Source organism: Pelodiscus sinensis, chromosome Z (genome assembly GCF_052426305.1).
Source record: "Pelodiscus sinensis isolate ZL-2025 chromosome Z, ASM5242630v1, whole genome shotgun sequence".
Taxonomy (NCBI): domain Eukaryota; kingdom Metazoa; phylum Chordata; order Testudines; family Trionychidae; genus Pelodiscus; species Pelodiscus sinensis.
Window position 1 is genome coordinate 35,573,310 of NC_143085.1, and position 26,884 is coordinate 35,600,193.

A 26,884-nucleotide genomic window follows, 5' to 3' on the forward strand; every position below is an offset into this window, starting at 1 on the left:
AAGATTTCAACCTCCGTAAAAACCTAATCTTGCCCTCATATGTATTATCCTTTTAATAATCACAAAATAGGAGCAACTTATCTAGTACTGTCACACTAAATGGCTGGTTACCCTTCCCTTCAAAACAGGCATTTGACCAACCTGTTAAATCCATTTATTTTTTGGAGTTGATTGCTACTGTTCCAGTGAAATGTGATGGAGCTGAAAGTTGGGTTCAGTTTTATTGGAAGATTCCCACATTGCTAGTGGAGACAAATTTTATATTACAGGGAGTTGGTATCTTGTCAGTTCAAACACTAGTAGCAGTTGCTCTTCTCTGCTTGCAGGAGTTCAAAAGTAAATCGTGACTTGAAGGAACTACCAACTATAAATCACAGGTGCTGAGTACATAGCATCTTGCACTGAAGCATCACACAGCAACTGCCAAAGGCAACTTAAAACAGCTGATCCAGATGGTTTAGATAACTGGTACAATGCATTCCATACTTATTGTACTGTCCAAGATTGGCACTATAACCCCATTAAATGAATGAAGTCTGACTAAGTCCAAGTCTGTTAGGAAAGGTTTGATGGTACAGTGCCAGTGGCAAATCTTCTAGTTGAGGTGCAGGTAACAGTTCCCCACATGAAATAAGCCATGCCAACAAAGGGACTTTGCCAGTATAAAAAGGTCACTACAAATTAACACCCCTAAGCAAAATCACTGTACCAGGAAGAGTTCCTAAGTATGCCTGGCCTTATGAAATACATCTTCATTTTATTCTGTAATTGCAACTGAGCACTATTCATTTCATATTGTCCCAGCATTGATTTGCTGTAAGCCCTCTGCCAGTTGGCAGTGGTGGCTTTTAGTTTTATGTTGTACAGGATTTCCTTCATTGCCTGCCAATGCCATTCCTGAAGGGGCAAACCATTTGATGGAGGCAGAATGAAGGAGAAGAAACAATTACCTGAATTTATAAGCAGCTTTCAATCTTATATACTTTTGTAATTTAAATGGCTGAGGACATTCATGCTCTGTAGTTAAGGAACCAGGCCACAGTGAATAAGTTGTTATAATTTATGTCCCTTACCTCATCCTCTTCTATAAAATAAGTTGAGACACACACTGGTATGTAACTTGCCAGACGATAACAGGAAAACTTAGAGGATCCATCTCATTTTTAAATATGCACCACCCCTCATTATATTGGTTACACAGACATGAATTCTCTATGCATTGTTTACAGTACCATCTTCCATGTACTTGTATTTGGCCCATATATCTCAAAGGCAAAATACTTTAAAAGCCTGTTTATTGCATAAGTAGCAGGCAATTTTATAACACTTAAAGGGTTGTACAATAACTTTATAGTAATACAGTAAACATTAAAGGCTAAATCATGAGTACTATATGGACAGAATTACACTGAAATACAAATTCATAAAAAGGCATTTTCACTTTCCTGTCCAGCATTTTTGTAGAAAAAGGGTTATATGTCTTTAAGTGCAAGGGAAAAAGTTATTTGAAAGTTGAGATCCAGCCACAAGAAAAAGCCCACATATTTTGTACCAAAAGTACTCCAAGTTCTTTAATGTGTAAGACTAGAACCCTATTTAGCAGACTCTACGGTGTTAATCTAAGGCAAGAGTATATCTACGGTACAATAAAACACCCCACTGGCCATTTTCAGCTCTGCAGGGCTACAAAATTGCAGTGTAGATATCTGGGCTAGAGCTGAACTCTAGGTTCTGGGACCTTGTCCTATGAGCCTGAGTGAGCCGATACAGTCCACACACAGATGTTTAACTGCATTGTAGATGTACCCTGAGCATCTACATCAGAGGTGGGCAAGACACCCTCCGCAGGCCAGATCTGGCACAACAAGCCAATTAATCTAGCCCATGGCCACCCTGCCATTCCCCTGCCCTCCCCTCCGCCCCAGGCCAATCAAGACCTGGGACCACAGCACCAGAGGGAACTGCCAGTTGTTTAGAACAGCTGGTAGATCACTCTACACACTGCACACCCCAGGCAGGATGGAGCAGGGAGTGAGAGACTTTGCACACTACCATGCCCCCCAGGTCCTGATTGACCCAGAGGTGAGGGGAGCACACAAAGTCTCCTCCTGACACCAGGGGTGGGTGGAGCCTAGAGGGAATTGCCAGCTGTTCATAACAGCTGCAGGTTCTTCTCTAGGCCAGTGTTTCCCAATTTTTTTTGGCCATGGAACTTTTCAGCTTAAAAGAATCTCAAGCAACCCCTAGGGTTGCCATGGTAAAATTTGTTTTAAAAAAAAAAAAAAAAACCCACCACAACAAAAACACACACCAGAATTGGTCGAGGGGCGGAAAAAAAGCCACAAAATAGACTCTGTCTTTAAGATGGGGTGGGGGAGTGCCACATTCTCACGGAACCCTTACTTTCGCTTCACGGAACCCCAGGGTTCCACAGAGCACCAACTGGGAAACACTGATCTAAGCACCATTTGCCCCTTGCAAAGTGGGAGCAGAGGGCAAAGATTTCACATGCTGCCCGCCCCAACTGGCCTGGAGGTGAGGGAACAAATGAAGTTTTTTCCCTGTCCTTTCATGGGCTGCATAGCGCCTAGAAGGAACTGGCAGCTGTTCAAGGCAGCTGTCTGTTTTCTCTAAGTGATGGGAGGCAAAGACCATGTGCTCCCCCACCCCCACACTATCAGAATTTGTGGGCAGGGAAGCACAGGAAGTATCTTGGCCCTGCCCCTTTTGGAGTGGCCCAGGACTACTTCAAAAATGTGTAAAGTGGCCACCCTTCACAAATTATTGCCTACCACAATCCAATCACTCAGCAGCATAGGAATGGCTGAATGATGGGTCCCATCTGGGGGTTTCAGCATCTACACTGCATTATGTGGGCCCAAGTCCTAGCATCTTCCAGAATGTGGCTATGCCAACCCTTTGTCCATGGTGCAGCGCGGGAAAATTTGACCATCCATCAAACTTGTGTCCAGAGGACAGTGAAAGTCAGTCTGTGAGATACTTTTGGCAGAATTCAGAGAACAAGTCAAGTGGGGCTGAGCCTACAATGCAAAGCAATGGGTCTTGAATACTAGGTCCTAACTTCACTCCACCTCCCCACGGTTCTGGAACCCTTGGCTAGCACAGTTTATAGCACAGACGCACAGAGGGCAGGGGAGGAGAGAAGAGGTTTGAGTGAGTTCAAACCCAGGGCTTATAATAAGGTTTGGGGGCATGGAGTCTGCTTTCCTTCCAAGAGCCCTTTCCATAAAGTGCACCTCTATCCTATGGGCTTCTTGAAAGAAAGTACCATAATAATACAACTGTTGTACACCAGCTGTACAAAGTTGATATCCTTAAATAACATTTTAGGAGACATGACAGTACTTTGCTTCTCACACAGGATATGTAAATAACACATATAGTGATGTCTTAATGGAGACTAGCAAATAGCATGTTCATGTTCCTATTGTGCTGATTCAAAGTTCTTAAGTGAAGTTATTCTCTTTCATACAATACATTACACGTGGCTTAATTTTGGCAACAAGGTTTTAAAAATACTTTTCTACAATTCAAGTCACAGCTCTGTCTAAATGCATTTCCAGATGCTTAGAGTCAGTGCTAGATATGGAAGAAGGGGGCAGGATAAATTTATGAATGGAACTACAACAGGATTTTATCCTGCCTACTTTCTTTTAACCCCAAATAGTACAATTTGTTTAGAGACAGTTAATGACATCAGCTTTCAACAATATTATGGCACTTAGTGTTTATATATACATACAAACACAATTTTAAAAGGAATGACCCTCTGAAGGTTTACTTATTGTTTGTTAATCTAAAACACAGCAAATTTTTATCACAACCCCCCCCCCCCAACAACCTAAAGAATTGTGATTTAGCAAACCAAATACTGAAGACTCTCCTTTACAGAACCGTAGACAATAAAGTGTTTTTGAATCATACATTTATGTGAAAAATAGATGAATTTATATATTCAGACAAAACATTATTTGGTGACTTTTGATCGGTTTACCTATATTATCACACTTGAGAGTAACACAATGAGAAGACTAACACTGCAAACTGCATGTGTGTGGTCCTATGGCTTTTAGGGTCTCCAGAAGAAACGATGAATTGTAGAAGTATTTTATAACAAAGGAAGGTGGTTATCTTGTCGGAAAAACCACATCTTCAGAGTTCAAACTTCCTCATGTTTTTATATGTGTTTTACTACATATAATATCCAGAGCTTATATTGTCATTATCTGGTAGTTTAGCATCACTGGGAAATAGCTATGATACATGTTATTTTAGTTAGAAAAAAATTAAAAACTACAACTTATCTGTTTCCTCTTTGCATTCAGTCTTTATCGTCTCACTTCAACAACCAAAATAATTCAACTACTTCCTTTTAGCTCAGCTACAGGGAGTCACAAAAATGACCCTTTAAAAGTTCCCATTGCAAGGCCAAATTTTGCCCTGTGCAGTTTAACTCACTGCAAACATTAGTACTATACAGATGTCATTGAGTGCCTCCAAATCTTTATTACTGATGATTGTGTACGAATCAGACCAGATTACATTCAGATGTCAGGGGTGGTTATAGGAATGATTGTTAGATAAGAAAAACAATTACATATGAACAAATTTCTTGTAACCAGATTGGCACCGCTCAATCTCATTTTTACAGGTTCACTTTCAAGTAGAACAGCGCTTTAAATGACTATAAAAGAGGTCATTTAGCAGGCTTGAGGTAACATTTTTCAAAGAGCTTGACATAGGAGTTTTAAATCCACATTTTCAAAGGTGAGAGGCACTTCGCAACTCAAGTTTCACCTCTTTTTCAGTAAGACTTGGGCTTTGCAAGTATCTTATCTTTGAAAATGGGAACTTAGGTTATTTTGAAAATTTTACCCATGAAAATTTTACCAAGAACAGAAAATAAATACTGGGACAAAGATGGGGAAAACACTGAAGTAGGTGACTAGTATATGGGTAGTTGTGCATTGAGGATGACCCCTAAGGTAAAATGTAACTCTGAATATCATTTGCATGAGAGGTGCTATATAAAATGTGTATTTTGCACATTCTGATAAGGTGATGTGTAGATATGATGTACTGTGCTAGGCACAGCTTCTTTAGAACTAGCCCTCTTAGCTTCCATTGTAAAGAAATCACAAAACTCTTTAGTAAAGCTGCATCTAAAAGATATGAAACAATACTGCTGGAAATAAAACTGCCTTAAAGATGACAATGAAGTAGGAATAAATGCTGTGGAAAACTTCAGAATGAGTTAATCTGAGAAAGGAAAAAGATGGGTTTTAACCACTAATGCCCTTTCTAAAATAACATCATATCTATAGATCAGTGGCATAGTGACAACTAAAAAACTACTTATTTCATGCTTCCTTCCAAAACAGATCAAGTGGCAAAGACCCTGTATAGTTGATTAATAAGTTTGGATGCCCACTACTTCTACAGTTTTAGCAGATTAAGGATTTGTTATTGCACAACAGCAGATATGGAAAAATTAGAAACTTTGTATGCAATTCTCACGAAGACTATAAAACTTCATTCTGCTCAACAGTTACACCCCTGGAGCCTTCACAGTCCATTGTCCTGCTTAGAGAGTTTGTTATGCAAGGGAATTCACCATACAGAGCAGTTCAAGGATGTACAGACCAAAGGCAGCTTTTCTCCCCTTTGATATGCATATCTGACTTCAGATACACATATCAAAGGGCACTTGTGCTGCGCACACAATATCTGAAAGCAGAATAGAGCTCTAAGGAATCTCTGCTAAGAACCTCTGATACAATGTTGGTGAGATATGGCTCCATAGCTGTTTGCAACATACACTATATTCTGTAATTAAACTGGCAACAGGCACAAAAATAAGGCAGTAGGTTAAATTAATCTTTGAAAGTTCTGTTAGAAAACATGCAAAAATAATACTGAGTTTAAAAAAGTTCAACTTGCCCCCTTAGCTGTCTGGTACAAATCTGAAAAGTTACGTGTCTAAATTTAAACTCCAATCTCTAAAAACCCCAAACTTCCATCCTACCCCACCCCAGACTCAGTTATTATTCTCTTTGGTTGTGATGGTGACCAGTTGTTTAGCAGCCTTGGCAATGTCATATGCACACTGAATCACTTGCTGAGTGACCAGCTGGATGTCCGTGGTAGGGCAGGTTTCTATGGGCAGGGTTTTTTTGCATTCAGACAGGAGTCTGTAGGCACTAGAAGTCAGCAGGCGTAGCGATGTTCTTACCAGCTCAGATTTAGGTTTCTAGGAAGGGAAAAGCAAACAAAGCGTGAGCCAACTAGCATGGATTATACACAATGGTTTTAGGAGGACTTTGAATCAGTGAGAGTTACTGTTTGTTTGCAAATGCTCTAATACTGTAGCAAGGTGGCCTGGGCTCAGTAGCTTTTTCCTTACCAAAGGTCAGAAAAGGAAAGGCTTGTAGGGAATCCTCTGGCAAGGAAAGACACTGGGCAGAAGCACACCTTCTGGAATTCACTAAGACCCACACACAGAATTATTTGCTCTCAGGAAGCTGCCTATTAAAAGACCTGAAAAGTGGACTAAGGATGACCACCTCCATCCATGTGAGTCATGAAATGACTGGTTAAACAAAGTTCTAGTATAGCTTATAGCTGTTCAAACAAGGTGCAAGTTTCTTTGGCTTATGAGAACTGTAGACATATACATTCTTTTTGCACCTCAACCAACCTGTGAGCAATGCTCCCTCTAATCTTTTCCATCCACGTGCACATTTTTTCCATCCGTGTGAGGAATAAATGTTTCTACATGCACCAAGGCATGTGCAAATGTGCTTCCCCAGTAGAAACAAAAAAATAACCGTTGGCACTCTGCTAATCAGTTAGATGGCAGGTGAATCTTTCCTGAGTACAAGTGCACAACGTACAGGGAATACGGTCTGTGAGTCCTGCTGTACCAGCTAACCCTACCCACTTAGTATGGTAGCAAATACAAAGATGCAAGGTCCAACCAAGATATCTGTCTTGATGACAGTAACATTCCTCCCCTCCTATCTATTCATCTTTTGCTTTCTGTTCATTGCAGAAAACCCTAAACCCAGGGAGGAAGCCCTCCAAAATAAAAAGGAGTGAAAGCTTAGGAAGTCTAAACTTCCTTATTGATTTTAATTGAGTTTTAATTCATTGTATCAGCATCCTTTCAGAGGTTCTTCTTTCACAACATGTTAAAGATTAGTGAGACTGAGAGCAGAATACTTTTGAGAAACATTGCCACTGTTGAAGAAATAAAGCTACTCACTTTTGGGAACAAGGCTGCCATTTCTGTTACTGCCACATGTATTCTTTCCGAGCATGGTATATAACTGCAAGATGCAAAAAAATTATTCAAAAGCAGCAAAAACATTTAATTTTCTTGAAGTTCAATCAGTTAGTGCCTTTCTCCAAAAGCAAACCAGTTAACAGATCGGCATAGGATTTTAGCACAGCCTCCAAACACAATGGTAGCAAACTCTGCAACACACTAAGTGTGATGAAGTTTCCCATTGAAACATTCATTAGTAAATTATGTTCAAATCCATGTTTCAACCACACTGTACTACGAACAACCCCAGAAAAAAGCAAGAACTTCACAGCTGATGGAAGATTCGTTGCATTAGGTAAACCAAAGTTTTAAGCTATTCTTGGATTAATAGTTTGTGGGGGAAAGTGTAATGGGTTGCTTACACTATCCTGTCAGATATTAATATCCTGATTTATAATCAAGTATGGAAATACATGCTTACAAATGTGAAAGTTCCCATTAGTGTAGATGACTGACATTTCCATATCCCTACAGCAGGGCTATTCAACATGCAGCCAGCCACGAGTGGGAGCCAAAATAAAATAGTAGGCAATATAATGGTCTTCTGTTGCTATGCATTTTAGTAGTTAAATTCTTGGACCTTCATTGCTTATTAAAAGTGCTGTTTTATGGGTGGAAATCAGGTAAATATTGCATTTTATTATTATTATCAGCAGAAATGACTTAAATGGGGCCTGCATGTTGTGTAGTCTTGCCTTAATCGTTATATTCATGCCCATCAATGTGAAATAAGCTATTTTCATATATATATATTTCCATGTCTATGCAACCACACTTAAGTTGTGACCCTCTGCATGTGCTGTGAGTATCACTGTGGCCCCTAGGGCTTCCAAAGTTGAGTAGCTCTGCCCTACAGTAATGATGTGTACATCCGAACTCCAGAGTTTGCTCTGGATTTCCATAGAAGAAGCACAACATGTCTGAGAAAAATTTATCAGCCTGATCAAAATGGGGTGTGGGTGGGTATGGATAAAAATGGCCAGAAGACAATTTTGGGCACAAAAGAGAAGTCTCAGATTATGCAGTTTAAAGGTTATTTTAACTGGAGATATCAGGATTGCATGAGTGTTTTAAGATCACAGAAGGACTCTCAGATCCCAGCCTGAGTACGTAATAGGTACAGGAACTAGAAGTGCAGGCGCACAGTTGCTGGCACCCCCGCATCCCGAGTCCCAGCTGTCATCCTTGGGATTCCACTCCTGGTTCCACACCTGCCCCCAATTAGGAGGGCTGGCTTTCAGCATCCCCCCATTATTCAAATGTTTCCATACCATTGGCTGAGTGTGCAGGACTGGCAGTAAAAAACAAACCCAAAACACATCCTTGTGCATGCAGGCTGACATCAGATTTAATCTGCTCTCATTTTAAGAACGAAATTTTCTGAACAGGCCCAAAGTACTATGAAACCAGACTTCAGCAAAAAAGAAAAGAACATAAGCTACCAAGTCAAAGATCTATGCTGACTTAGATGTACACTAGCCTTGCAAATGCAACTGAAAAATCTTTTAAAAAATTATTTTATTTAAATGTTTAAGTTTTACACAAATACAATTTTGTCAACAATTTGGGATAATCAGCGTTACAGATGAGACCTATTAGTTTACCATGTCCATATTCTGGTAGCTGGGGCAGACTACTTTCCTACAGATGATCTTCTGTGGTTACGTTTATGACATTCAGCTTCTCCAAAAATGACTGCTATTTATTAACACATCAAACCTCCATAAAGCTATTTTTAAACACTCAGCAGCAATATCTAAGGTGTATGACTACAACAGCATTTTCACCAGTAATCTCCCAACTGAGCTTTGAAACACACAGAGTAAATATTAATCACAAGCTGGGAAACTGAAAGTGCACAGTATATTGTAGAATTATTGCAGATATCCAGGTCCCAGGATGTTAGAAAGACAAGGTGGGTAAGCTGATATTTTTTACTGGACCAGCTTCTGTTGGCAAGAGAGACAAGTTTTTGATCTAAACAGAGCTTTTCTTCAGGTGATGGAAGATAAAAGATCCAATAAAAATTATTACCACGCCACCGTATCTCTTGGATATCCAGGGATTACCATACAATATATTGAGACACACCATTTCAGGTAGAGTGGCCAGTTAACACCTCTGTAATCATAGGACAAAAAAGTGGGATTAGTTGGTTATGGATTGTTGAAATAAGCCATAAATTCAGTGTCTTAAAGACCATGATCTGTAGTGTCTAGCAAAGTTATTAATTTCTCGGTCTCATCTTTTGATGTTACACAGGCTTCCTTTGAGAAGAAGACAGAAGTCAGATATAGAGAGAGCATTCTGTGAACAGTGTTCTTCCCTGAGTGTTGTGAGGACTTTGTTTTATTTTCTGTGAGAGTTCATTTTAGGGATGCAATAGAGTAGTTGAATAATAGACTACTCACATCCCCCTTTTGCTGCCTCTATGTCAGAGGCAGCAAGGGTTCAGAGGCAGCTGGGGGGAGGGACGCAGAAGCTGGTTTTAGGGGGAGCTGGCTTGAAAGCTGGTTCCCCTCAACACCATCTCACTGGTGTGGGCTGAGGTGGTGAGATGGACAAGGGAGGCAGAGGCACAGCGGGGAACCTGGTAAAAGTGGGGATTGCTTCAGTCCCTGTTCACACTAGGTCCCAAGTGCTGTGCCTCTCTCTGCCTTTGAAATGTAGCAAGAGCAGCCCTAGGATAGTGAGCAGAGATAGCAAGCACCCTCCTCCACTCTTACTGACTAATAGAGTAACCGACGGAAATTCCATCAGCTTCTTGATTAGCTGATTAATTGAAATTTAATATCCCTAGTTCATCTGAGGAAGTTGTGATTTGTCTGGTTCACCACATATTTGTTATTGGAGCATGTAATGCACGTGTTGAGATATACCACATGTTGCATGGACAGGACCTGTATATCTTGAAACATGTGTTGTGGGGGATATTGAATGGTCTCTTAGAATATATATGTTAATTACTTATGCTAAGCAATCAGTTTCACCTTGCATTTAGCTGTAAAGCTGAGTATTTCTCTCAGACCGGAAGAGCTCTGTGTAGCTTGAAAGCTTGTCTCTTTTACCAATAGAAGTTGGTCTTATAAAAGTAATTATATCCCTTACCTTGTCTCTCTAGTATGTAGTATATACAATCTCAACTCATATCACTTGTCATGGCTTCCCAGGGTCAAAGGTTAACCCTTGGAGCATTCTCTAGCTGAAGACAGGGCCAGGAAATAATTCACTTCAGAGAACATTTATTTCCATACTTGACAGTCCATCATGAACATTAGGCTTCAATGCAATACTGTTTGATGGTAAATTTTCCCCATTCTTCACTGCATAAATCAAAGGTTACCAACTTACAGAGAAGCTGTTATGTCACTCCTACTTCCTATTCAGGATGCATGCCTCACTTTTTTGGTGAAGTGTAACTATAAGACTGCAAAACAGCATCTAAGAAGAATGCCAGGTGAATTTAGACACTGTTGAACACTCACTACACCCCACCAAGAAGGGACAGCAACTTGTAAAGAACACGCATTTCAACAAGATTAATGTTTACTTTTAGAATGCATAAAGTTAAGGCTAAACTTTCAACTGTTCTGTTTAACAGAACTATCACATGACAACCAAAATAGGTAGATTTTAGGAATCCTTACATATTCTACATTAGACCCTGACAAAATATTTAAAAATTAGAATCAAAATTGATCTATGTAAAGTTACCTGAAGCCTCTAAGAAGTTTAGCCTGCTTTCCAATGTCTAATTTTAAAGCCTTTCCAAATACTCCATTTATGCTAATAATCTGCAGAGTAGTTAGTATAATTCAGAGCTAAAGCCAGTTTAGTTAAAATTAGTTTGTTAGGCAAAGCCACTCAAAATAATATTTTTCTTTAGCATAATCTCAATTCTAGATCTAAAAATCATAATCATCTTATTCAGTTAACTTGCAATACTGAACATGCAAAAACCATGTCAATTATAGATACATCAATAAGGAAAGCAACACACTTAAGGGTCATTTGAGTTATGCAGGAAAGTTGCTATAAAAGGGGGACATGTCGATAGTCTATGGCTAGGTCTAAACTGGTTGAGAAAACTGATGTAAGATACGCAACTCCAGTTACGTGAATTGAGTAGCTGGAGTAGATGTACCTTGCACTGATTTTCTGGGGCAGCCCCACACGGGGAAGTCAACAGAAGAAACTCTCCCGCTAATGTCCCTCACTCCTTGTGACAGCAAGGGCACACTGTGTTCAATTTAGCTGGTTTAGCATTGATCCTCCTGCAAGTGGAGGTGTAGCTTCAGTGTTGCATTCCCAGGACCTCTTCCAAACAAAATAAGACTTTCCACCATCACTAGCTTTTTGCCAAATGTGCACAGTAGTAATCCCTGTTCTACTAGAAAGGAGGGTAGAATTAATAATCAATTTACTCTCCATGAACTACATTGAATGCTCAAGGCAAGACAGAGGACGTGCACTGTTTGTGCCAGGGACGACTAGCGTTAAAAAAGTAGCCATATAACCACCAAAAAACCTAGTGGGAGTAAAGCCGGTCTGATTCTGAACCCAGTTGAGCCCCATCTCAAGGACCACAGAGGGGCTGTCCAAAATGGCACGTGACTGGTTTTGAGAGGAACCATCCCAGGAGGTACGATGCTGGGAAGGGAACCGTCCTGCAAGGTGCAGTGCAATGGTACTGGGGAACACTGCCTCATCATAGCTGGCTTGCCTCTGCATAGTGCTTGAGGGCCTGCAGAAGACACTTCCACTTGTGGCTCTGGAGATACCCTCAGGATACTGGACTATCAGCTCAGTAAGGTCCCTGGCAGTTCCAAGTCCCCCCTCTGACTATCCTGCATGGGGGAGTCCACAGGAACTGGACTCAACGGTCCTTGTTGCAGTGCAAGACAAGGGTGCCAGTTACTCCCTTGGTACCGTGGAATGTCCTTTGGGCCTGTCAGTTTTAGTCATGGATGACCTGCCCCTCTTTGGCTGCTTCTGACATTTATATGGCACTGTAGGGTGATAACGGCGCTGGGATGCTGTTCCTGAGTTGTGTTGAGGCATGTTGACTTCAGTGTTGAGGCATCTTCCAGGCAGAGTCCTTCTGTGGTGACATGCTGCCCACACTGAGAATGGTACGTTCCGCATGGATGAGGGACGTGTCTGTGACAGCCATGGCTGAGTTGGTTGAGGGTGAAGGGCTGACTCCATGAGAAGGAATTTAAGTCTAAAGTCCCTCTCTTTCCTGTTTTGTGGGCAAAAGCCTTTGCAGATCTTGCATTTATCAGTATGATATGCTTTCCCCATGCACTTAAAGCAAGAGTCGTGGGGAGTCCCCTTTGGACTTAGGCTCTGGCATGAAGCACTTGGGACCAAGGCATGCCCTGGTTCCCTGAAAAGAGGAGAAGAAACTACTTCCTACTAACAAAGAACTATTTACACTAAGAATTCTTGACTACTTAAGCATCAACTATTTAAACTATGAACACTAAAGGCTAGGGAAAACCCTTGCTTGAGGCTAAAGAAGAAAAACTCCAAGTCCCTGGCAGTAAGAAGGAAATGAGTGGGAGGAAGGTTGGCAGTGGACTATATACACAGCGCATAATGTTGCCTCTCCAGGGGTCTGCAGCCAACCAGCAGATACTGCTAGGGGAAAAACCTTCCAACAACTGTGCACATGGCACATGCACACCTACTTGGAATGGACACGAGCCATCACTCGTACAGACTGTTACTAGATCAAAAGAATAAATGTTGTGCATTTATAGGTAATGCAAATAATGCTGTTTCTGCAGTAACAGCACATGGACACTGCAACAACAAATTATGTCATCAAGAATCAGTTGCAAATTATTTGGATAGACAATTATCAGAATAGATACACAAGCTAGGGGTGTCAGAAGGAAACCTCAAGATGGTTAGCTGTACTCCTAAGCCCTGACCCTGTTCTCAGTGATGTCAACAATAAACAGGACTATGTAGCACTTTAAAGACTAACAAGATGGTTTATTAGATGATGAGCTTTCGTGGGCCAGACCCATTTCCTCAGATCAAATAATGGAAGAAAATAGTCACAACCATATATACCAAAGGATACAATTTTTAAAAAAATGAACACACATGAAAAGGACAAATCACATTACAGAAGGGGTATGTGGGGTGGGCGGGGGGGGGAGGAAGGTGAATGCCTGTGAGTTAATGATATTAGAGGTGGGGAAGGGGAAATGTCTGTGAGTTAACAGTATTAGAGGTGATAATTGGGGAAGCTATCTTTGTAATGGGTGAGATAATTGGAGTCTTTGTTAATTCCCCTGCGGAGAGTGTCGAATTTTAGCATGAATGCCAGTTCAGAGGATTCCAACAATAAAAGCACCTATTAACTTCATAGGGCATAGGAATGGTCCCATAACTCTTCGTACTTGTTACCTATACGTTTTCTTATCATTTATGGCCTTTCATGCATAACCTCTAACCACCACTTTGTTGAACGTGCATGAGGGGAAGAAGGCAGCAGAGAAAAAGAGAAAGGACACTGTGCCTGGAAGGCAGGGACAGAGGCCAGAGTACCAGGAAGTAGAATCAGGCTGCTGGAGGGTCAAAGGCTGTAGGGGAGCTCTCTCAGCCCATGGAACCAGTGTACTGAAACAGCCAAGGCTATGTCTGAGCTTAAGTGTGCTTGCACGCTCTAATGGTCTATTTAGACAGATGAGAAAAAGGAGCAAAAGAGAATGAGAAAAAGGAAGGAGTTACATTAGGATGATGGAAGAACATTTAACATTCATGCCCAGATTACCCATATTGCAAGTCATTTTTATTTACAATACTCCTGACAAAAGTTTGGAAGCTCTCTCATTATAGTTCTTAGAAATTCGATTATACAAAAACATATTTGACGGGACTTCTCTGAATGGAATTAAATCAAATATATTTATTGCATTATTTTCCCATATAGCTTGTCCTCTGCTATGTGACACATCGAGCAGTAACACATCTGAGGCAAAGTCATGCAATACAATACTGCATTTTGTTCATGGCTAAGAGCTTTGGAGGGTCATGTTCACAGTAATCAATGTGTTCATTTTTGGCATAGAAGAAACACTGCTTTAATAACCAATCATGTTCCTTCTCTTCAATATCTTAATGCCTTCACACCAATATCTTTTTTTATAGCAAAAGGACAAAAATGTCTTTTTGTAAGGCTAATAATTATTTCCACATTCCTTTCTCTTATTTGCATTTATGAATTGAATTTGTTTTATTTGCAGATCTAAAGAGATACACATCTCTGGTGTACAAAAATACTCCCTTAACTTGAAGCACAAGAACACACACACACCACACCCTTAACTTGAAGCACAAGAAAACACAAGGAAAGAGAAAAGTATTATTTTCTAAGTATTCTCATTCAATGTAAGCTTGGGAAAATGTGTTGTGGGTTCTTCCTTCTACATGATTTTACGGTGCATCAAGTATTATTACTGGTAAAATATACAAATAATCATTATGCTTATTTTAAATTTTATTTTTTACTGTAGCACCCTTCTGCATGAACCCTGGGAGCAAGTAACAAGTATGGTTATGAAAGGGACTAAGTCTTAATTTTGACTCAAGTGAGCTGAGTCAGAAAAGGCATTCTGACTTCTCCACCCAGGATCTAAAAGGAATGCATTTCCCTCCTAATCAAAGGAAAATACAAAGTTAATAAGCATGGGAGAAACAGAAGTGCCCCCCTCCCCTGAATGCACCTGTTCCCCATTTTTCTCAATTATGAGGTAAGGAGCTCATAAACTGAACTACAAGAGATGACGATTTCACACAAGTTGTTAGCTGGCTTCACGGGTAATGTGTTGTACAGCCCTTCAGCTCCGAAGCTGTGACTAGAGTTCTAATCTGAGAACTGCCTCAGGGAAAGATAATTTTATTAGAACCTAGGACTATTTAGTGCAAACATGGAATGCACAGCCATGCACTATGAAATACCTGCCATTGTATACTTATAAAAAAACTACTTAGGAGAATCACCTGCTGCTTATGTACCACAAAGAATCATTACCAACAACTCAGGTCAAAGTGCATGAGGGGGAAGCGCAGGCTGAGTACTACTCTGATGTTCAGGTAAATAGGCCCCTTTGATTTTTGGCACTGGCAAACTTGAGAAAAGTTTATCTAGTTCTTGGCTCTACCAAGATTTCAGAATAACTATAGCTGATGGCTTATCTACTGCTGTGAAAACAGACTATAGGAGGCTATGACTACGGTCCTACCAAATTCATCATTTATTTTGGTCAATCTCACAGCAAGAGGGATTTTAAATTAGTCAATTTCACATTTTCAGATGTTTACATTGAAATTTCAGCATGTTGTAGCCGTGAGGGTCCTGACCCAAAAGAAGGGTGGGGAAGAGAGGAGTCACAAAGCAGTTGTAGTGAGGTCATGGGATTACCACCCTCACTTCTGTGCTGTGCTGAAGCTCTCCTGCAAGAGGAGGAGGTACCTAGGAGTAGGTATGAACCCTGCCAGCAGCCATGCAGGGAAAGAAGTACTCCTGTCCCTCCCAGCCTGGCCAACACTAGCAGTCCCCATCTGGGGTGATCCCAGCAGCACAGGAGAGATTAGACCCACTTCCACCTCTCCCAGAGGCAGTGCAGTCATGGAGCTTCCTGCAGCTGAGAGGGGCATCCAGAAGCGACGCTGCTCAGCCGCTGAGAATATCCATGCGGGGGAAGAGGAAATTCCATCTCTCCTCAGCCTGGCAGACTAGCAACTGGAAACTGGTGTATGGTAGGAACTCCCACCTGGGGCACCCATAGCCCTTTTCCTCCCACCCTTCAACAGGTATATTTCATCAGGGAGGTCTGATTTCATGATCCAGGATGTGTTTTCACAGCTGTGAATTTGGTAGGAACCTAACTATTAAAGAACATCACAATTATATACAAACCCCAAACCATCTACAGTGTAAGGGCCAAATTGTTACTGCTTGCAGCTGTTTCACAAAGGTTACACTCAATTACTGCCAAATGTTTCCTTCTAGGGGCTCCAATCTATATATCCCACCTAGTTCAAGATCCCTGGGTAAAAACCACTTGGTCCCAGGGACTCTGCAGTGGTCCCTTGACCTCTGCTTTATTGGGAGCCATCTCCCAACACTCCCATTTGCCTGTACTGCTTCTTACTTTAGGTGGAGGGTGAGACACTGCTCCCACAGAAAAGCTGTCCTTTCTCCCTCTCAGCCAGTGGGGGATCTTCCACTGTGGAAATGCTGGTAAAGCTGCTTGTGTGGATCCAGGTGGGAGGAACATGTTTGGAGATGCATTGTGCCCCGAGCCCCAGTAACATCTGTTGCTCTCTTCAACCAAGGGAGCACACAACCATCAGTGATTCATTTATGTGAAATTAAAGTTTCTACACTTGGAAGCATTTTATTAGGCTTTCTAACCTTGGAAATTCCAGAGCACTTAAGACTCCACTTCTTACCTGTCGTGCTTATTCTCTTGCGCTGCTCGCAGCAGCTCTTGGATATTTTTAGTGATCTGTTCCGTTTTTCGTATAACATCTTCTGTACTGGGCAAAGTGGAACTTGGGGTTGCATCTAGGTCTGAGTTCTCGGGGATAGACCCTTCCCCCTGCCAAATGATACTTCTCTGCCTTCCTTTCTTACCAGGCCTGGAAAACAAAGAAGAATGTTGAAGTGGTCATGGTAGGAGAGAGCAGTTTTTATTAGCATTTAATAAGACTTGTATATCTTCAGATACTACACAGACAGACATTAGCTCATTCAGGTAGTATGACATACCCCGTCTCATCCAGCTCCGAACTGGGAGTGGGGTTGTCATAGTCACTTTCAGGCATGCTATTCTGCTTCTCTAACTTCGGTGCCTACAGAGAATAAAGAAGTGTTTAAGGATAGTACCTAAAAAGAGAGTCAAGAACTTTGCCAGGGAAATTTTCCCTGCGTAAATTAGTTTGTTCTCTTTGCACAAGAGTTCATTTAAGTCCTACATTACTTTATAAGCTCAAGCTGTCATGGCTACTAGTCACTGTTCTGTGCGGTGTTACACCCCCTCATGCATTTTAGGCTAAGATCTCAGGGCCTGAGATTTTGTTAATTTCTATTACTGACAGCTGTCACATGTTTTGTAGGCTTACATATGCAGTAGACGACTTAGATACCATAGGTTATTCCTCCGTTTCATCTAAAAAAAAAAGTTACTTGCCTAGCTAGTTATTCCTTCTTTAGTAAATAGTTTCTTCCTAAAGTACACTGTGCATTTTATTTTTAAAATATATTTTGTACCTCAATATATTAGGGAATGTTCTTCCCCAACCATTACAAGCTGATCAGCTTTACAATACAGAGGTTCTGTTTCTTTAACATCATAACCCAACATCTTCCTTTCACTATGAAACTTTGCCTCCATTCCCATGGTATTCACAAGTGGCAGCACAAATTTATTTTAGGATTAATTCTGGAATCTGACAGCCCTCCTGTTGCAAATGACTGAGCAAATATGTTTTTGCAGAAGCCTCGAGTGGGAAAATGGAATTTGCTCAAGTCCCTGACAACCACAAGTCTAAAGTCTTCCAATTCAATGTATGACCAATGTATGGGCAAAAGTGAGACATCACCTAATTACTGCTTTATTGGTTACAGTTGCCTTGAAATGTCCTTCATATGAGGCACTTTGCATACTTTTTCCTGAGCAGAAGACAGTAATAACCAAGCATACTTGGGATTTGTACTCTTTGAGATGCCATCATGTAGCCCCTACACTCAGGAAGTTTCTCTCATTACATTTCATGTAATCTTTCAGGTAACAAGTTATTCTACCACTTTGGTGAGCTCTCATATAGTTTATACCCAGGCAAAATGGTACCCTAATGTCTTTTGTTCTAAGTATCCCACAACCACACCAACCAGTTTGCAACTTGAGATTTTAAAATAATTCCAAAATACTGTCATGGGACTGGAAAACATGTTGCCCAACCAAGCAAGGACAGCGCACTCTGGAGCACTATTCTTCCTCTCTCAAGCAGCAGCTCTGCTTTACTTAATTCTCCTTTCCTGGGGCTGAAACCAAAGAACAGCGCAGGCGCACCAACTTGCCAGTTCCTCCCAGTGGTGCCTGGGCCAGAGCATGCTATATTAGTATGTGTCCTTTTTCTAGAGGACAGACCATTATACCCTTATGACCCTCAAACATGTTACATTAATGTTTATTAATTAATAATGAAGGTTGGTCTATTAATGCACACTGTACATCCTGGAATTGAAGTAAGACCAACAATGCCATGGAATTTCTTCGTTTCCAGTCATATTAATCTGCCACTGATCTGTATTAGAAAAACAGTGAGAATCAAGGGACTCTTCAGTGTCGGATATTAAAGGAAGGCTTGAAGAAGCATGCTTAACACATGCACTTTCTATTATAACAGGCACAAATGAGACTAAGACTGATGGACAAACACTTTCTATTATTCTCATTTACAGAGGTGCCCCCATGTACTAAGAGCTTTGCAATCATTAAAGGGTAGTTTCTGCTCTGAACAACAGAAGCTAAAGCATTTCTATACAATTTATAGCTACCTTACCTAAAAAGAAACCTATATTATGATGTTCTTTTGATTATTACTCTACTCTAGTAAGGTAACTAGAGAAGACAGAATCTGAAAAAATGCTAGGCATACTCTGACAATATAAAGCTGTATGTAAAGCCATCTATATGGCATTTATCAATCAGTTGGTACTCAGATAGAAACTGTTTTGCTAAGTGGCAAAGCTGAACATCCTGGTCACAAATAAAAACATACAGTTAAACCCCAGAACTCTGCTTGAGTAATTGATTGAGAGATGTGTAAGACAGAATTACAAATGCTCGAATCCAAGCAAATTTTAAGTTCAAGTTACAAATCAATTGTATCCAAATTAGCAATCTGCACTGTATCATGATGGATGACAGTCACTTAAAGATTTGTCATCTCCATGTAAATCAAAGTATTTTTCAGACTGGGCAGAGATCACCACACCATTTGTAGTCAGATTAATTTGTGATCTGAGATTTTAAAGAGGGACTATCAAGCTGAAGAAAACAAGTATCTGTTTTAAAAAAAAGTACCTGAAAGGCAAATAAATCCCTAAAATCATGATACACAAATGTCTCTTTTTCTCTCAGTTCAACTGTTAAATAATAAAGCTTGACTTGAGTTACTGTATAGCTGCCAAATGAAGTGACTAATACAGCATCAGCAACATGATTGTGATTTTACTGAGGTATCAGATACATGGAAGAGTTGGGCTAAAAAGAGAAAGGAGATTTTTTAAAAAGAAAGGTATCTCTCCAAACAAATTTAAAAAGCCACATTTTAAAAAGTCATCTATGAATATTTTTCTCCTTTATTTTGCTCCTGTGAAAGTCCCGCTTTAATGATAAAAAGTGAAACTTAAATCGATAACACACAATATTATAAAATGGGTTCTGTCAAGTTACAATCAATATGTTTGTATAAAACAGGCATAAAAGTACAGCAAGAACACAAAGGTTCTAAGAAAGATAAAGCTATGATAATTACATCCAATCCATTAAAGACATTTAATGACTACGGATCCAAGGTGCAGATGAGAAATGCAATTCATTCGCTGTTATGGTCCAAGGAGATTCAGCTATCATTCACTATGCAAATATTTCATCTTGCTCAAAGAGTGTGTAAAAGACATCCATTTTCAAATTATAAATTATTCTGAAATATGCTGAATAAACATGTGTAGCAAGAATCTATTTGTAAAAAGCACTGTTCTTTGACAATGGTTAGCTGGTTGATGGGGCTGGTTCACATAGTATTATTCTGCAATTATTTGGATACACAAGATCCCACACAAAAGGTTAAGTCTTTAAAATAGAAATCAGGTCTAACTAATGTACTGTATCAAATTGTTCCATTAGTCAATCATCCCTAACACCTTACTGTTTTGTTGTAATGAGGATACTTCATTCTGTGCATCTATTAATTGTCCTTACATTGGGTTGGACTGAAGGCTGCAGAGGAACAGTGTACAACATGAAAGAGAATATAGCCTATTTATCAATTTCACATGTCAGTGGTTTCATAAAAAGGCGCATAATGCCCTTGAATCCTGCAGTTCTGTAGTTCAGAACCACAACTGTTCATCCATGCGGTAGAAACAATGCAAACAGAGTAGTCTTTGGAATGCCATAGACTTTTATAGTGCAATTCATATCTCATAATGCATTGTTAAATCAGTGTGGGGCTTCTGTAAGATCCTACATTGTGCCATCAATGTTCTTTAACTGTGACCTAAAAGCAGCATTGCTAAGAATGAGTTCAGTCTCCAGGCCTATTCAATCCTTAACCTCTTTCAATTCCACCTGTAAAAGGGCTATGTAATATAAAATTAAGTGATATAACTGGTTAAATTCATTTCAAACTGTCTACTGAACAGCAGTCAAAACGTAACATCTCTGTCCATAAGTACTAACCTGGACTGGATGCAAAGTACTGACTTCTAGAGGTAACAGGCTTCATAGCTTTTACTAACCCTTTGAGCATACCTTTGTCCCATGCAATGCATTTTAGTCAGCAGAAATAAAGTATGTACTGGCTCATGAAATATCAGTAAGTGCCTGCTAAATTACTTTTCTTCAGCAATCAATCCATTTTCAATAACATAACATGTAATAAGTGATTTGGAGCAATATGTGCATGGTGTTAAATGCTACAGGTATTTTAGTTGGTGGGAAATTAGACAAGAATGAAGCAAGTGTATCCATAGTTTGTGGCAGAAGAAACTGAAAGTGATGAAGTGCTGCTTCATGCAAGGATGAAGACAAGTTAGCAGATAAAGGGGAAAGGCCAGACGGGCAAAGCTTCCAAGGAGATGGCTACCTCCTCCAAGTAACAGACCAATTCAGAAGGTACTTAACCCTTCGTGTGCTTTCATCCCTTGACCAGGAAAGCGTGGAGGGGAAGGAAGGCAGAGATGAAGAGGAGGTCACAAACGTACTCCTCCCGATCTAAAAAAAAAAGGGGGGGGGGAGGGAAGGGAAGAGAAACACTTGGGAAAACAAAAACCCCACAAATAATCTGAAAATAGCTTTTAAACAAATACGTGCATTTTTAAAATTGGAAAATCAAACCGGTGACGTGGCCAGTGACAGAGAAAATTGACCAAGCTAGACTGGACTTGCAACTCCTGCAAAACACTCTTGACTTCAAGCTAATTCTGGTATTCATATTAAAAGGTGTTGAATCCCAAAGTGAAAAAATACATTCACAAAAATGTGATGTTAAAATTCTGCGTCTCCAAAGATGCTCATTTAACTAATATCTCCCACTAGGATTGAGTAAAAAGATTTTATTAAAGGGGAAAAAAGTGCGTTTCTGTAACCAAGTTTCACAGGAAAGCAAGCAATGCTTTAGAACTGTTAATTCTAAACCAGCAAGACATCATCAAATGAGAAGTTTCAGGAACCTATGAAGATTTCTTACAATTTGTATAAATTGCTTTGTACAAAAAAGAGTTCTGTCATTTCTTGCTGTGGGAACAGCCTTTATTTATACTGAAATCTTCCATAGCAAGTCAACATAATCTACAATGATTTAGCTTTTATCATTAGCATTTTATCCCTTAATAAAACTAGCATTTTATTATTTCCAGCACTTTGAGACATCCCAGACTTGTTCATCAGATTGAAACACATCCAAGATTGTGACACTGTCAGATAGTTCAGCAAAACCAAAAAAATCCTTCTTATAAAATAGTTCAGATATCCACGATTACTTCTTGCACCAAGTATTTTGTTTTATATGCACATAGTACTTTTTTCAAGCTAAGAAAGAAATTTAAACTTCCAAATTATTGAACAGTATTTCAAATGCATTTAATGTATGCAATTAAGAGAATACAAGATAGTGCTGCCCCACAGATGCCACATTGACAATGCCTTAAAATTTTGACTCATATCAGAAAATGAGACCAAACTGTCACATTTCCATTGCCTGTAGCAATTTAATTAAGTACTATAAAGAATGAACTCAAGTGTTGATGTATTTTTCTGTTGTCAGTCGAGTCTTAGGGCAGAATCAGTGTCTATCTTGACCCTACCACCGGCATTTGAACACTAAGAAATATCAGAATGGACTCAGTCTCCTAAAAAACTAGACTGAACACTAGAGTTAAAAACAAATGAAATAAGAGACTATAATGAAAAAGTTGTACTGCAGAGAAGGCCATAAAAAAAGACTCTGCTCCAAGAAAAAGGTTAGGATGCTTTGATATAGCTTTTTTACTCATGCACAATCTTCAACAAAGTTCAATCCTAGTATTTTTAAAACTCTTGCAAGTTCTATATATAAGCATTTATATGTATATCCCAAGAACAGAGATCCACAATACTAGGCTTTTGCTCTCCTGCTATTGAAATATTCATGCATGGCTATACTGGCAAATATATTGTGGCTAAAAGAAATAGATAAGCAGAAGCCAAACGCTCCAATTTAAATTGAGAATTACATTATAGCTTTGTAATTCAAACCATCAAGCTCTTGAAGACATGTTAATATAGCAAAAGACAGTTATCTGTTTCTATAATTGGTGTTTTGATGTGTTGCTCATGTCCATTTGACAGACTGATGCTGCAAGATTTTACTTTAGCAGTACCTGCAGAGGAATGTCTCTGAGGAGTGCTTCTGAGTGGTGCTTCCATCATGTGGTATAAAGGTGCCACGCACACACCCACCCACCTTCAGTTCCTTCTTGCCAGAAACATGGAGAGAGAAGAGTTTCAGCTTTCAAACAGTAAGAACTCTCCAACAGTGGTGTGGGATGGAATAGATATGAGCAACTCATCTTGAAGAACATCAGTTATGGAAACAGGTAAGTTGTCTTTCCTTCTCTGAGTGATTGCTTGCGTCCATTCCAGAGCAGGTGACTCCAAGCAATTCCCCCAGGGTGGGGAGGAGTTCACTAACACGTAGGGAACAATACAGACCTACCAAACCCAGCATTATCTCTAGCCTGGTGAACAATGGTGCAGGGGGCTGCAAATGTAGGGACTGGAATGCGAGCTAGAAATGCTGCCTATGAAACCTGGCCCCTTGTGGAATGCACCCAGTCAGTAAGTGGTGATGGTGGGACTCCTGCTAGGCGGTAGCAGGCCGAAACACATGAGATAATCCAGTCAGAGATACTCTGTGTGAAGACAAGGAGACCTTTCATTCTCTGCCATGGAAATAAGTTGGATCAACTTGCAGAAAGTCTTCATCTACTCTAGGTAGAAGGCCAGAGCCCATCTCATATCCATGTGAAGGCACTGTCCTATGTGGTTTGAGACACTACTAGAAAGAAGATCTCCTGCCTCATGTGGAAGGTACACATCACCTTGGAGAAAAAGTCAGGTGGGATAGGAGTGGGACTTTGCCCTTATGGAAGATGGCATACAGGGTTCCTAAGTCAGGCTTGAAGTTCTGAGATACATCTGGCAGATACTATGGCCACCAAGAAAACTACCTTCTCTGACAAGTGGGTTCACAAGCATAAGGCTAGAGGCTCAAGGAACTTGAATAGAAGAATGAGATACTTTGGTTTTGTAGGTGGAGCATGTAGTCAAGAATTGACAAGAGTAGTGGGCCGAGGGGGAATGCAGCCCAATATGAGAATCTTGTTCATTCTACCAGGTAGGCTTATCTAGCTGAAGGCTTTCTGCTCTCAAGTAGGATCTGCTGGACATCTTCCAAGCATTCCACTGGATTCAACCATGCAATGTCCAAGCCACGAGATGGCGGGACACAAGGTTCAAGTGCAATAGCTATCCACAGTCCTGGAACAGATGATCCAGCTGATTCAGTAGGGGCCACAGAGGAAGATCAGCCAGGTTCAACAAAACAATGAGCCAGTGTTGCTGTGGTCAGGCTGGTGAAACTGCAATGATCCGAGTTCTGTCCCTCTTGATTTTTGAGAGAACCTTGCCAATAAGTGGAATCAGGGAAAATGTGTACATCAGGTCCCCTGCCCATGAGATGAGAAAGATGTCAGACATGAATCCTGTGCCCAATACTCTGCTGGAACAGAACCTGAGGTATTTCTTGTTCCATTTGGGTAGAATTCCCATTGATGGTGAGAGCCACAATCCCTGTTTACACAATCTGCCAGAGTGTTCTTGGTCCCTAGAAGTGACAGGATGTGAACTCAATTTCATGGGCGGCACAAAAGTCCCATAGCTTGATGGCCTCCTGGCAGAGGGCAGATAAGCAGGCTCCCTTTTGCCTCTTGATACAAAACATGGAGGCCATGTTGATTGTGAGGACCGTGGATTGCCCAGCCTGGAAGGTGAGGTAAGAGGGCTACGCATGTGAGACAGACTGCCCTGAGCTCTGACATTTATGTGTAGTTTACAGAGGGAGATGAAACAAGACCCTTGGATTTTGACATCTCCAAGGTGAGCCCCTCAGTCAGGATCCAAAAAATCTGTCACCAATTTGGCTGATGGGGTATCACCTTGGAACAGAACTCCTTGTTGGATATTTTTCAGCTCACTCCACCACCAAAGATAGGCGAGTACTTCCCTCCACCCAGCCAGGCTCACCATGCCACAGACTGTTTCAGGTGGACTGCTCTGGCTCGGCTGTGGTGAGAACGCCACACCGTGGGCAGGGGCCTGCTCCAGTCCAACCAGGTCACAGCAGTGTGCTACCAATTAACCCTTTACATCCCTAGTAGCTGAAGGGTATAACCCTAGGAAATGACATTGAGGACCCAGCCATCCAATATAATTGACCTTCATGTAGGGAGAAATTAGGAAAGGTGATTGGAAAATGTGGGGGGGGGGGGGAGGCCTGGATCCGCAGACTTGACTAGAAAGGCCAATTTCCACCAAAATGGCTGCATGCTCGCCTTTGGATAAGCCATGTGAGGGCACGGGATGGGATTGCTGGGAAGAGTGCCTCTTGCAAGGCCCTATATTTCGTGGGAGGGGTTACCTGACAGGACTGGCTCTCCTGGCTCCAGGGGTGGGACATAAAGGCACTGTGTTTTCAAGGTAATATGACAGTCCTTGAGTCTATGGAATTTATTATTTGTTCTGCAAATAGACCTTGCCCCTCAAAGGAAAGATCTTTCAGCAAGTTCTGGGCCTCAATGGAAAGGCTGGAGAGGAGCAATAACTACACACTGTGTATAGATATTGCAGATGCCATGGTTTGGGTGTCTGTGTCCCCAGCATCCATTGCCGCCTGCAGGGTCACTCTAGCTGGTGTTATGCCTTTGTCGAGGAGTGCTTTGAATTCCTTCTTGGTCTCTTCCTGGAGAGAGTTCTCAAACATGGCCATGTTATGCCAAAGGTTAATCTCCTACCAGCCCAAGAGGGCCTGGTGGTTCACCACCCTCAGTTGTAAGCTGGTGGAGAAATAAACTTTTTGCTCAAATAAATCCCATCTCCTGGAGTCTTTATTTTTGGGGGTAGTGCCCTCTTGGCACTATATCTGTGGTTCACTGCTTCCAATATAAGTGAGTTGGAGACAGGTGAGTATATATAGGTATTTATGGTCTCTGAAAGGTACATAATATTCCCCTTTGCCCTCTTCAAAATAGGGGGAAAAGAAGATGGGATTTGTCAAAGCACACTAATAATTCTGACCACCCCTACAGGAATGGGCAGTGCCATTCTAGCTGGTATCCCAGGGGAAAAGATGTTGAAGTGCAAGTCTGAGAGCTCCTCCCAACTCTACTGCTTTCAGATACAAGTTGCAGGCAACCTACTTTTGACTGTGTCAGCCCAATTCGTGGTGGCTGCTTGGAGGGATGAGTTGTCTCAAAATCTCCTTCAACTGGGCCCGGTGCTAGCAAGGCAAGGACTGTGATGGTCCAAGGGGAGGCTTACCCTGTGCGAGGGATGCCACCAGAGACTGACAGGACGGCACCAAGGTTGGCATGATGTCCTGTGCCTCCTGCAAGACCTACAGTGTGGGTGGCACCTGGAACTGACTACCATCTACTCTATCCTGTGGGGAGGCCAGGGCAATGTGTACAGGATTGCTCTGCTTCACCTGAGCTATCCAAGGGGGATAGAGAGCTGCCGAACATGGGATATTGCTCACTCCCAGATGTGCCCCTCTGTATGCAAGAGGGCAGAGACTGATCCTTTGGTGTCTTCCTGTCTTTTTCAGGTGGGCCGTGGATGGCCAGTGATGACGTCTTGTCAAAGCTGGCAAACTACACACCAACATTATGGTGCTTGGTGTCAGGGCAAGAACCAACTCCATAATGATTGCTTTTAGATGAACGTCCCACTAGCATTTTTCATTCATATGGTCCTTCCCAGGCAGTACAAACAGCTCCTATGAGGGTTGCTTATTGCATGAGATTTGAAAACTAAAGAATCTCAACTTGCAGCAGAATGTCGGTTATTTGGTAGTACTACTTTTAATGGGAAACTAACTAAAAACAGAAAGTTCTGAAAGAATGAAGACAGCATTAGCTACAGCAGAAAGTGTTCCAGCAGTGCGCCACTGGAGGCAAGAAGTAAT

The 26,884-nt window shown here is 41.1% G+C and overlaps 1 protein-coding gene across 9 annotated transcripts in view; it reads right to left on the bottom strand.

Moving 5' to 3' along the window:
- Positions 1-1,278: 1,278 nt before the first annotated feature.
- GIT2 (GIT ArfGAP 2) overlaps positions 1,279-26,884 on the bottom strand; it is a 69,219-nt gene continuing 43,613 nt past the window's right edge. For 3 of the 9 annotated variants that reach the window (XM_075898845.2, XM_075898850.2, XM_075898844.2), the window contains 6 exons: positions 21,286-21,375; positions 17,142-17,224; positions 16,823-17,011; positions 13,913-14,038; positions 7,286-7,349; positions 1,279-6,271 (listed from right to left, as the gene is read on the bottom strand). In XM_075898845.2, the coding sequence (XP_075754960.1) occupies positions 6,059-6,271; positions 7,286-7,349; positions 13,913-14,038; positions 16,823-17,011; positions 17,142-17,224; positions 21,286-21,375 (765 nt within the window). In that variant the 3' untranslated portion in view covers positions 1,279-6,058. Of the gene's footprint in view, positions 6,272-7,285; positions 7,350-13,883; positions 14,039-16,822; positions 17,012-17,141; positions 17,225-21,285; positions 21,376-26,884 lie in introns of those variants that run through there. The other 6 variants (XM_075898851.2, XM_075898846.2, XM_075898854.2 and 3 more) reach the window with 4 other exon arrangements.